Source organism: Taeniopygia guttata, chromosome 9 (assembly GCF_048771995.1).
Source record: "Taeniopygia guttata chromosome 9, bTaeGut7.mat, whole genome shotgun sequence".
NCBI lineage: Eukaryota > Metazoa > Chordata > Aves > Passeriformes > Estrildidae > Taeniopygia > Taeniopygia guttata.
In genome coordinates this window covers 11,600,764-11,613,607 of record NC_133034.1, presented here as the reverse complement: position 1 = coordinate 11,613,607, position 12,844 = coordinate 11,600,764, and the positions used below count along the sequence as shown (strand labels likewise).

General features: G+C 39.6%; 1 protein-coding gene across 8 annotated transcripts in view; it reads left to right on the top strand.

Annotated features, from left to right (window-relative positions):
• The first annotated feature begins 1,099 nt into the window (after positions 1-1,099).
• XRN1 (5'-3' exoribonuclease 1) overlaps positions 1,100-12,844 on the top strand; it is a 40,972-nt gene continuing 29,227 nt past the window's right edge. For 4 of the 8 annotated variants that reach the window (XR_005981323.2, XR_005981324.2, XM_041718031.2 and 1 more), the window contains exons 1-12: positions 1,101-1,343; positions 3,974-4,206; positions 5,459-5,556; positions 5,902-6,011; positions 6,114-6,224; positions 6,447-6,529; positions 8,689-8,776; positions 8,899-9,067; positions 9,281-9,348; positions 10,467-10,601; positions 11,531-11,594; positions 12,337-12,442. Coding sequence is in view for 4 of the 8 variants with exons in the window: in XM_041718031.2 (XP_041573965.1) it covers positions 1,269-1,343; positions 3,974-4,206; positions 5,459-5,556; positions 5,902-6,011; positions 6,114-6,224; positions 6,447-6,529; positions 8,689-8,776; positions 8,899-9,067; positions 9,281-9,348; positions 10,467-10,601; positions 11,531-11,594; positions 12,337-12,442 (1,340 nt within the window). In the remaining 4 variants the exon portion in view is untranslated. Of the gene's footprint in view, positions 1,344-3,973; positions 4,207-5,458; positions 5,557-5,901; positions 6,012-6,113; positions 6,225-6,446; positions 6,530-8,688; positions 8,777-8,898; positions 9,068-9,280; positions 9,349-10,466; positions 10,602-11,530; positions 11,595-12,336; positions 12,443-12,844 lie in introns of those variants that run through there. The other 4 variants (XR_012057335.1, XR_005981325.2, XM_030280839.4 and 1 more) reach the window with 3 other exon arrangements.

Sequence of the window (12,844 nt, the reverse complement as noted above, 5' to 3'; positions counted from 1 at the left end):
TAGGATGTAAAGTGGTTATTTCAACTTTTGTACTCATATTCAGAAGGGCTTTCTAAAAATTATTAGTATTTCTTTCCCGCAGTAGACTTCTCGTCAGCTTTCTTCCATGTTGTGTGGCTATCTCTAGGAAAGCTTTTGGGATTTTAAACTGGTAAAGTGATTCCATGTGCTGAACCTGTTTCCTTAGCCCTTCAGTGCAGTGCTCTAAAAAGCCCTCCCAAAGGACACGGCACAACGCTGGGAGCTGGGGGACCCTGGCAGTGTGGCTGTAAGGCCAGGGCAGCGGGCAGGTGGTTGTAGCTGTGACTGTAACATCCATGTAGGCTCCTGAGAGCTTTGTGCATCCCCTCTTCCTCCCCTGAAAAAAGCACCGCTCTAGGGAGTGTTTTTCAGACTCCATTTCAGAAAAGGTGTTTTAGCACAGACAAGAGTAGACTAAAATATGGTTGAAAGGCAAATGCTAACTTACAGTAATGCTTGCTTTCTAGGCATCCAAATTGTAGGGAAATGAGGGGGGGGGGGGGGAGATAGGGAAAATTATACCCTTTCAACCTACAGTAGGCTATTATTAGAATTTTTGTACAGTGGTTTTGTTTCTGCTATTCTGAGAAACAAACGCTGTTAAGATTTTGATTACAGGCTCACACACCCGTGTGACACTCGAGTGTTTGCTCTGTTCAGCTGAAATCCAGAGGTTTGGGAAAGTAAAATAATGGCTCTGCAACTGCTTCTAGGGCGTTTGTTTCTCTGTCGATCAAATGGGCAATCTAGATGTGTTGGCACTGTCCCATAAACGTGACGAGTTTTCCTAGTAAAATATTTGGAGCATACAAGGTTTCCGGTGTTGTGTTTGAGCGCTGACGTTCTGTTTTTCTCCCAGGCTTTATCGGTTTATCGGCGCGCAGAGAGCCGCCCGGGGAGCTGTTTCACCGAGCGTTGCCATCGCGCGGGGAGCAGCTCTGCGGCCCGGGCTGGCGCGGGGCAAGGGCAAAGGGGACTCCGCGCCTTCGCTGCGCTCCCCCGCGCTGCGTACCGGGGGCGGCGGTGAGGCAGCCGAGGGGTGGGACCCGGCCCGGGCCCGCCCCGCTCCCGCCCCGGCGCCGGCCCCGCCCCGGCCAGGCCCGCCCCGCTCCGGCGCCGCTCCGTGCCCGCTCGCTCTCGGTGCGGGCGCTCGGCCGCTGTCAGCGCGGCGCGCCGGAAGGAGGGCGGAGCGCGGCCCGCCGTGTTTGGTTCCGGCGGGGCTGTGAGGGCGGCGGGGAGCTGTGGCCATGGGGGTCCCCAAGTTCTACCGGTGGATCTCGGAGCGGTACCCCTGCCTCAGCCAGGTGCTGAAGGAGCATCAGGTGAGCTGGAGGCGGAGCGGCGCTGCCTGACACGGGCCCGCCCCGGGGGTCCTGACCGGCCCCTCAGCGGGACGGGAGAGGGGGAGAGCGCGCGGGCCCCGTCCCCGGGCGGCCCTGCGGGACCGAGTCCCGGCCCGGCCCGGCTCAGCGGGATCCGCCGTGCGGAGCGGCCAAAAGCGGTGGGACGGCGGTGGGCGATCCCTGGGGAGCGGTGAGGCGTTCGGTGCCCCCTGACAGCCTGCCTGCCGGGCCGAGCCCGCCGCTGGCAGGCAGCAGTGCCCGCGGCTGGGACCGGCGATGGTTGCAGCAGTCCCCGACCGAGTGCGCTGTTCCCCCGGGAGCGGCCGGCCCGCGGCGGGTCCCGGCCCGGGGCCGCCCCGCTGCCCCGCCGGGCTCTCTCCCCTCGCTCTGGGTCCCCTCGGCAGCTCCGCAGCGCTGCCTCAGCCCCCGCCGGCCGCGCACCCGCGGGGAGCCCGAGGTCGGAGTTTACTCCTTGTTGGGCTCGGAAAAGTTACAGCTGCTGACGGCCAATGGCGCGGTAATGACGAGGGTCAGGTTTTACAGCTCTGCTGCGTTTCCTTGTTGTCGCCTGCGTCGGACAGTTTGTGTTAGCAGCTGAACCGGGAAGTATGTTCAAGCCTGGAAAACTCAAGCCGTAAATCATATTTCCAATAGTTGGGCAAAGACGTCATCTTTTCAGAGATGACATGTTTGGTACCTGTTGGATACAAGCGTTTCTAATTATCATTTTCAGCTGGTGTCACAGATGTGGTTTTATAGATTGAGTAAGGATCTTCTGAGATAGGTGATAATTGAGAGTGTGTTTGAATATTAATACATTTTCCCTAAACACCTGTGATTTTTAAAGATTAAATAGCCGTTGTGTCAGTGTAACTAAGGTGCCCAGCTCAAGTGATTCCCAGCCTGGATGTTTGGCCTTATCTGCTAGTTTTAAAGCAGTTTTCAAAGCTTAGGTCTTTGCTTATGATTTGTTGTCCTTCTCTGAAGTGTATAATGTTATCTGTGTAGCAAGGTGGCAGCAGTTTATGCTGCCTTTTCTGCTGTTTCCTTAGAAGCCTGGGCTGCTGACACATCTTTAAACTTGTGCTGAAGAACTTCGGCAAGCTGGGGAGGCAGCAGTGTCTGCTCTAACCAGTGGAGTGGCAGCAAAGGGTGCTACCCCTGATGCCTTCTAAAAGAGGCAGTTAGAGCTCTTAAGACAAACAGTAAACACAACGTAACCCTTCCAGATCACTTGAAGATACAGACTGACACATGCTGGCATCTAGAATATATGCTAAGAGTAAAAAAAAAACCAAACCAATAAATCAAAAAGCTGTTTTACTATCTATATAAAACAGCATTATTGTTAAATCATATTATAGCTGTGCTTCTTGAAGAAAACATAGGACCTTTTATGTATGTTGCTTCCATGTAAAAGCTTTTGGTTTTGTGTCTTTATGATGCTGTCTGTGCACTGCCCTGCTCACTTATCTGAAAGCATTGAGAGCAGTTTGGTTGCTGAATTGAACCATACTAAAGATCATGATGTGCAACAGAAGGCTAGTTACAGCAGTTGATTGGGGATCATTCCTGATCCTACCTCTAATTTCTTCTCTTCACCATTTCCTCTTGCATCTGGAGGATGAATGCAAGCCCAACAAGGTGCCTTTAAAGATGTGTGAGCAGCAGTTGTATAAAAAACTGTAACAAGTTGGCAGTGCCTTTTCCTAGGTGTGATAATAGGGGGATTTTTGTGAGCAGTTTTACTGAGGGATTAGGGAATAGATTTGTTTAATGTCAGTTACTCTTGTGGTGCATTTTGGTGACACTGAGGTAGTACTGGTCCCTTTGTGTCATATGTTTACCAGTGTTTGTGCTCTGTATGTTGCTTGTGTACATTTGGGAAGGCTTTCTTTTTTCTTGAAAAGAAAGTATGACTGCTATAGATAATGCTGTTAGAAGAGCAGAGAACTTAAACAAAAGAGAAATTATGTTTGGAAAGTCTGGGTAATAAATTGATATTATTATTGCCAGCTCTCTGCTTTTGGTGTTAATTTCCACTCTCTAGACTCAAAGATGCTCACAAGCATAACTAAAGAGACAGCATACAGTGGTTGGGATAGGAGCTGCTGAACAGGGGGAGAACTCTAAAGGTTCTTAAGCCATCTTTGCTTGGAAATATTGTTGGAAATTGCATGCTCAGTTTTGTATTTTTTGTTGTTTATAGTGCAGCTATGAAAGGTTGAATCGATTAAATGTGCAGGCTTACAAAAAAAGAAAAAAAATCTTCTTGAAAACAGTGGTTTTGGTTTGCTTTTCCATTTTACAATGTAGAAGATAGTCGGAGCACAGGGACAAAAGTCTCGAAGTTCCAGAAACAGCCAGGATAAAGTAGTAACCTGTTCAGCTGACTTAGCTCACTGACAAAACTCAAAGTAACAGACTGCATGTGCAGGCAAACCCATACCCGGTCCAGATATTCTTACTGTGCCTGTTGGTGTGCAGGAGGTTCCTCAGAGGTCTTCCCACCTCAGCTCATTTCCAGAGTGCTCGCAGGTGTGCCTTGGGCAGGTGTGCCTTGGGCAGCGGCTGCATTCACCAAGCGGTGCTAACTGTGGCATTTGCAGATTCCAGAATTTGACAACTTGTACCTGGACATGAATGGCATTATACATCAGTGTTCACATCCCAATGATGATGATGTCCACTTCAGAATCTCAGAAGATAAGATTTTTGCCAATATTTTTCACTATTTGGAAGTACTGTTTCGCATTATTAAACCAAGAAAGGTTTTCTTCATGGCGGTTGATGGAGTAGCTCCAAGAGCGAAAATGAATCAGCAGCGTGGGAGACGTTTTAGGTAAGAAGATCAGCTCTGACTCTGTCTTGAGGAAAGTAAACACTTAAAAGAACCCACTTACTGAAATGTGTGCCATGAAAAGTAAAAGAGATGGTGAGTGGTTGTGCTTTTGACAGTAGTTTTAATTGAATGAGGGTAACTACCTGTAAAATGTTAAATCCATTCCAGAAAGAAAGTTTGATTGTTACGTAAATTTTCCCTGTGTATGTGGAATTTGGTGACAAGGGGAGCTTTTTCTTATGAAAGTACCTGTGGAGCTCTTCCAGATGTTTCCAAATGCTTCATAACCTGTGAGAGTCTTTGGTAATGCTAGTTCTAGATAATGCCTATTTGGTAGCTGTAGTGGAAGGCATAGAAAAAAATCAAGTTTCTAATGAAACTGATTTCCTATTGATACCAGTTACCAAGCTAGCTCAGACACAGAGCTACAAGCGGATTAAGAATTGCAGTAATGTTTTGGGAGATTTGGAAGCTTTTTAAAGATTGCTATAAGGAAAAATAGCCAGTTTTCTGACAGCACCTGGATGGTGAGCGAAATGCAGCGTAAACAAGATGCGGGAAAGGAACAGGAGAAAACATTTTCAAGCAACTGGATTTTATTTTTTTTTTGTGATTTGATTTTTGATGTGATTTTTTCTTTAAGGAATCTAAGAGGTTGAGAGGAAGTAGAGATTAAGAGTTCTAAATAGAAAATTGTAGCAGAATTGAGGGCCAGACAAAAACCTAAGACTTTGGTGGTTACTTTATTTCTGGTTCAGAAGTGTTTAGGAAATTCTTGGCCAGGAAAGTCTGGCATGATGTTGTTAGTTTCTCCATTACTGGGCATGGTAAATTGTTCACTCATGACTCCCTTGGAATTCCACACCTGCTGCTTTGTTTAACTATGTTAAGGTTATTGTTCTAGGGTAGCATTTTCAGATATTTAGATAACAAATATTCCTGTTGTTTCAACATTAATAGCTATTCACTGTGATCGACTATTGTATGATCTCTTTGGTAATCTAAATAGTAACTGCATTTGAATAGTAGCAGATTATCACATTTCTATGAAAAACGTGCTATTTTTAAGCTACCTTAGTTGTATCAGAAAAGTTCAAACTCTATTCAGGAATTCAGTATCTCTTCTTTTTTATTTTTTAAGCACTCTAAATAATCAACTATATCTATTTTGTCATAAAGTTGTACTTAGGATATTAACATTTGAATAAGAAGATTCATTCTCTACTCTCTCTCCAATGCTGTTTTGTTTTAGATCAGCAAAAGAGGCAGAGGACAAAATAAAAAAGGCATTGGAAAAGGGAGAAACGCTCCCTACAGAAGCTAGATTTGACTCCAACTGTATTACACCGGGTAAGATAACTTGTCGATTATCTAAATTTAAGTATTTATGGTTCGTCATCTGTATTTTGGTACTATTTCCCTATCTTTAGGCATGTTTTTATAAAAATAGAAGACAAAATCAATAAAGGCTTAAGAAAGTTTGTACAAAAGTTTTAGTAACATTCAGTAGGGTTGGAATGCTATCTTTTTCTAAAAAATTTTTAGATTATTATGTAAAAAGTGAAATGTCTTAGGAAAGAAACCAGTCATCTCCTTCATCTCTGGCAGAAGATTTATTTGTTGGCATTTCTTTTAATACTTGTGATATGTAAATGCAAACTAATGAAAAACTTTAACTTAGGTTTCTGTTTTCAGGAACTGAATTCATGGCCAGATTGAATGAGCATCTTAAATATTTTGTAAATATGAAGATTTCCACAGACAAATCCTGGCAAGGAATAACAGTCTACTTATCAGGCCATGAGGTCATTATATTTTCTTACTATCCTATTTTAAATTTTTTTTTTTTTTATAAAATAATACTTACTGCTGATTATTTTTGTTTGTTTGTTTGTTTTGCTGTCCAGACTCCAGGGGAAGGCGAGCATAAAATTATGGAGTTCATCAGATCAGAAAAAGCAAAGCCCCATCATGATCCAAACACAAGGCACTGTCTCTATGGCTTAGATGCTGACTTGGTATGTGCAATTAAAATAATACGAACAACAGGGATTTGTCAAGTGTCTACATTTTTGATATCTTCCTAAGCTTATAGGATTTTAAAATGGTTTGAAGCAAGCATATAATTTTGTATTCCTGCAAACTTTTGAATTTGTAATGAAACTAAACATCAACATTTCTTTATACTGCTTGAAAAGTTTAAAAAAATTTAAGATCTTTTTGATATTTCTTTGTAATAGATAATGCTGGGATTAACAAGTCATGAGGCACACTTTGCACTCTTAAGAGAAGAAGTCAGATTTGGTGGTAAAAAGGCTCAAAGGTGAATTGATTTAATTTTACTTTATTTATTGTTAAATTAAATCCAAAACATACTGGTTGACTAAAACAGGTGTGTGTGGTGATTTGGGGTTTTTTTATTGATTGCATAGTAATTCAATGAAGTCTTAGTTTATTCTTTGGGTTAGAAGTATCATGAAATTAGAGAAATCAATGTGCTGAATTGTGCATTTTAACTGGTTTGCATGAAAAAATGTATGCTGTCAGAACAGCTGATAAAAAAATCGTTAAAACTTCGGTATGTTTTGCTTTTTTCTTCATGTAATATTGGAGCAACCTGGGCTGTATTGACACTGTTTCCATAACTGTGTTAGGCAGATATTAGCTTTCTAAAATGTGTGTGTATATATGTATATTTATCTGTCTCTGAGGTTTTGTGCATAAATGTAAATTACTAAATTAAACTCTCTTGAAATGGCTGGGTAGATGTTGTTATTGAGGGTTTGCCCAATTGAAATAACTCGTGGTCTATAAACAGTCAGAAGATAGTGACTTGTTCCAGAGATGTTCATGTACCTGGAGCTGTGCTGAAGTAATACAGGAATAATTTATAACTGTTCCTGTGGCTGGGTTCCTTCTTGGAAGGACCTTAAGTATATATTGGGTACATAAAGGTAGAAGATGGGAGAGACAGAAATAAACATTTCTGACACTGAAAGGATTTTGGATACCACGGGATAAGTCATAAATGTTTAGATAAATGCATAAATTTTGCTAATAATGGAATATTTAATTGCCAAACATCAGAAATATGCTTTATTTTCAGTCTTTGCAGTCAACATTTCACTAATACTCATGGGTAGTGTTGGCATGCAGCACTGCAATATTTTTTAAGGACGTTACATCTAATCAAAGTAAAACCTTGGTTTTACCTTTCTAAAAAATAAAATAAAGTCAAATAAGAGTGTGATTACTTTTTGAAAGATTAATTAGTGAAAGTATGAAATCAAAAGGCAAGGTGTTACTTATTCTCCTCTCCCCCCAGCATTGTTCCATGTTGTAATTTCTGAATAATTTTGCTCATTACAAGAAATTACTTCTGTAAGTTACAGGAATTGCCTTCTGTCAATATTGTCACTTTTAGAGATACTTACATTCCGAAATTTGAAAATCCTAAAAATACATACAAATTGACATCTCTCCATGATTTTTTTCATAGCGAGAAATTGTTTGTCTTATCAGGATTTTCAAGTCCAGTGCAATGAAGAATAAGGGCAGAATGTCTCTAGAGTCTTATAGCATCAACCGGATTGCCAAAGTTCTTTAATACCAATATGAAAATTGCATTTAAAAAATGACACAATTGATTCTGAAGCTCAGTGTAGCTCAGAATTTGTCTTACATGGGTTTATCTGAAGGCTGCTATCACACACATCTTCCTCTTAGGATCATTTCTGAAATTTCCTATTTATGTGTGAAGACACAAGTATTTATGCTGGTTTGTCATTGGAGGTGATCTCAGCTAGTTATAATATCTACAAGGTGAAATAGTCCCTTATTAATTTGAAATATGTGATTTAGCTCATTAATCTTTTGATGTAGGTATTAACTGATTTGGGGCTAACATTGGCTTAGGGTTTTTATGAGTAATTTTAGCAAAGAGAAGAAAGGAAAGCAGAATATTATTTGACTATGCCATAAACAAGCAGTAGGTTTGTTATTCTTTTAGTGCTGCATTGAAGCCACAAAATAATACATACAGAGTATGTTTTCAAGTTGAGCATATTGATCTCTTACAAGAAGCATTTCAAATGACTACAAATGTAGCCCACCTGGTTTAGATGGAAATCTGTGTACTTTGTTCTCATTCAGACTAGTTAGAAAAATAGTTTGTCTCTTTTTTTGAGCAATGGGATAAGGATTTAGGAAATAGTTACTGCAACATGGAACTACAAAGCTGTTCTCTAAGTTAGTTCTTCTCCATACAATCACATTTGGTGTTTAGAAGATTCTACTGCAAAATTTTATAGACTAAATCAGATTAATCCTAAAAAAGATTCAGGGAAATGTTTATACATTACTTCTTCTATGAAGATACAATCCTAGTAAAATTTCTTGTGTTTGGGTAACCTTGGACTTATTAATATTAATGTTGAAAGTGTGTTTATAAATAATTAACTTGGTGGTTTGAATAATTTACAGAGTGTGTGCACCAGAGGAAACCACGTTTCATTTACTGCACTTATCACTGATGAGAGAATATATTGATTATGAATTTTCCCCAGTAAAAGTAAGTTCTAATGGAGCGGAGATGGGAAAAAATATGTGAATGTGTGAAGTCTTTATGCAAAAATTACAACAAAAATTATACTCCTGAATGTTGTTCTTTTTTCCTTTTTATTTTTCCTCCAGGACAAGATTTCTTTTGAATATGATATTGAAAGGATAATAGATGATTGGATCTTAATGGGTTTCCTTGTAGGAAATGATTTTATTCCTCATCTACCTCATTTACACATTAATCATGATGCACTGCCGCTGCTTTATAGAACATACATGGCTATCTTGCCAGAACTGGGAGGTGAGAAGACTAAGTTCAGTTGTGGAAAGTAGAAGCATTAACACTGATGTATTTGTATTTATTGACCTTTTTTTCACATTAGAATGTTTAGCATTTACTACACTTTCCTTAGAGAGGCAGCAAGACTGCATTTTATTACCTGTGCGGCATTTAAATGCAAATCTTAAAGTTGTTGAATTGTTAGTTCAAAAGCATACTTAATTTTCTTAACAGGTTACATCAATGAAAATGGGCACCTGAATTTAGAACGTTTTGAGAAATACCTTGCAAAATTGTCAGATGTAAGTAACTTTGAAATTTATAGAATGTTGAATTTAAACTCAGTGTGGTACCCTAAAATGCACCATACTGTAGTTTTAATGAACTGTTAAATGGCTGTGTTTTACAGGTGGTTTAATCAGCTGTTTTAGTATTGAACAGATGGAATCCAATCAGTTGTGGTCTGATCTTATAGAAAAAGATTGAATAATTTGATCTGTACTTTAGCCAGCACAATGCTTTTAATACTGCAAGTCAAATGAGGCTTCACCAGTAGAATCATGGTACTCACTTCCCATCAAAGTGTGTGGCAGTATCAGGTAAAGCTGGTTAGAGCAGATGCCAGTAAATCCAGGGATGTGGGTTCAGTCCCTGTAGGGCCAGTCACATAACAGTTGGTCTCAGTGATCCTTGTGGGTCTCTACCAGCTCAGAATTGTCTGTGATTTTTGTATTCTTAGGGCTTGCTGCAGGCAGTGATGTTCTTTGTTTCCCCTGCTGGTAGTTTCCTGTGGGGTATGTCTGAAGGTCTCGGAAGGGAGAATTGTTTCCAGGTTTTTTTATGAAAATCACTAGTAAATGTCAAGAAGCATCTCTGAGAAGCAGGCATCAGTGTTGTTCATGAACTAACTGGTGTACAGGAGGTAATCCTGTTAAGTGCCGGTGCAGTAATCCATCCTAGAGATGAGGTTATGTATAGGCCATATTGAAATGGAAAGGATTAGACCTTCTGCTGAACTTGGAAAGAGGGAGATCATCTGTTGTCCCTGCTTCAGCCTTATTTTCTGGTTCTTGGATAGAGCTGTGAAAGTGTTAGACCTGTGGCATAAGGCTGTATTACCCGGACCCTATATGAGTACTACTTCTAGAGTTGATACTGAAATGTAGAAGTTATTTAATTTTTTTTTGTTACACCTTGCTGCCTTACTGAAAGAAAACAAAATATGGCTTGGCTGTATGTTACAAATTGCTGAGAAACAGGATTTTTAGTATTAATCTATTTAGTTGTATCTCTAGGGCAAAATGTTTATGTGCAGATGACTCCAGGTGTAATCTAATGCACGTACTACAAAGACATTGTTAATCTGGCATTCTAAATTTGACATCCCTCAAATGTTTGCAAACTTACTTTAATCTCACAGTTTGATCGTGAACACTTCAGTGAAGTCTTTGTTGACCTAAAATGGTTTGAAAGTAAAGTGGGCAATAAATACCTCAATGAAGCAGCTGGGATTGCAGCAGAGGAAGCCAGAAAAAATAAACAAAAGAAACAAAAGGTCAGTGTTTTATATGCACAGTTTCAGAAATAAGAATGTTACTTTTTGCAAATCAGTAATTTAATCTTAGACAAATAAAGTGGCATAAACCTCTGGTTTGAGATTTTTTTCAAACCAGAAAAGATAGTAAATTGTAACAGTTTGCATTCTGCCTGTATGCATTGCTGGTTGTGAGTGATGAAATGGTTCAGTCAGGGGCAGATGCTCATGACTTTTAAAGTCTCATAAACATGTATTTAATGCTTTGTTGTTCTTCAAAAGCAGCAGAACTTAAGTTTTAAGTTTTGTGTGTGTTATAATCAAACCTGCTGTGCTTCATAATCATAATTTTTAATGCCTAGTCTGCTGGTAGTTCCATCTATTTCAGATACACTGATAGAATATTCATGTACAATCCTGGTATTGGCTAACCACTGGACAGCAAATAGGGAATGAGCAATTTCATTGGTGAGGTATCTCAGATGAGTAGTAAACTTGCAGTTCTAGATATAACCAATTAATAAGGAACAGCACCTTGTATATGTGTGCACTGCTATATAACAGTATCCTGTCTCTGCCCCAGTGTCAAGTTCCTCACCACCACTTCCACTGACTGCCCTTCACTACATGCTTCAGCAGGGTGTAGAGTAGCAGGAGAAAATTCCTTTGCATTTAATCTGTCTTTGTATATTGTTATCCTGTTCTTTGTGTACAGAGCAATTTTGGAACACAAATATTCAGGTATTTTTTGAGTAGTTAATGTTTTGAGACTGCTTCTTTTGTCTGATCTGTCCTTTTTGTCTGCTTAAATAATATTCTTGAAGCAGTTGTAAGAGAAGGAAATGGATTTTATAATAAATAATATTTATACATTTTTATTGTAGCAAGTTTTGAATGGGGTTCGGGCATTAACCTGTATTCTTACATTATCTCAAATCTTAATTTAATAGGCTCAGGAAAATTCTATATCTTTAGCTGCTTTAGAAAAAAATGGAGGTGAAGTGACTCCTAAAAGTAAGTGCAAATAATTTTTCAATACACATATAACAAAAAATGTGTGTATAGATTTCAAAGAACTGTAAGAATTGCATGTCATAGATTAGCCTGAATGCAAGACATGTAGTCAGTTGCTGGGAAGTGGAGCTGCTCTGGTGAGGGAGAGTGGGGCTAAAACTTTAGAGGTGCTTCTTCCCTGCCCTGTATTTCCATGATGAGTTAAAGGAATTAATGAACAAACCTTCGACAATATTAAGGTTTTGATAATTGTATGCATAGGTATTTTCTTAGATGGGGAGACAGGGAAACAGATTTTCGTGTGCCTTCAGGATTTTTGGTTGTGGTTGGTTTTAAACTCATTCTATTTGTAGGAAATGTTTTTTGCTCATGTTTTGAAATTAATTGTCAAAATGTATGAATATTACTATATGATATGAGATGATGTTGCTGAACATAATTAAATTTTTTAATTTATTTTAATGTTTTCTCTGATTTTTTTTTTCTGACATCTTATATTACCTTCTCTGTTCTTGTAATTGGGCTAAAAAATGGGTTGCCTGTCTTAAAGATTTCAGAATTTCTCTGGGTAAAGATTTTGTTTGATTGTTTCATGTTACATTCAGTGCCAGGAAGGTGTGAGTACTTACAGCTTTGAATTGAGGAGTAAAGTTAAGGCATTATGTCAGAAGTGAATGCTTTCAAACCTTATTGTAGTAGAAAAGTGAATGTTAACCCTTTCTTTTTATGACTGGTTTTCCAGCCACATTGGAAGATGAACCAGAAGATGATGATCTATTTGAAACCGAGTTTAGGCAATATAAAAGAACTTACTACATGACTAAAATGGGTGTAGAAGTAGTATCTGAGTAAGTATATACTTCTTTTTTAATTCCTAAATGCTGAAGATAAGTCTTTGGAGATAGATATTAGAGACATACATTTGTAAATATGTATTAGAGACGTTTTTCAAGAGTGTGTAGTTACAGGACAAGGCTTAGTGGCTTCAAACTGAAAGGGAGTAGATTTACATTAGATAATAATGAAGAAATTCTTTACTCTGAGCGTGGAAAGGCACTGGAGCAAGTTGCCCAGAGGAGTTGTGGATGTCCCATCCCTGAAAGTGTTCAAGGCCAGGTTGGATGGGGTTTTAAGCAGTCTGGTCTATGGAAGGTGTCCCTGCCCATGGCAGGGGCTTGGAACAAGATGACATGTAAGGGCCCTTCCAACCCTCAGCATTTTGTGATTCTAATAAAAGACAGAATATTCAT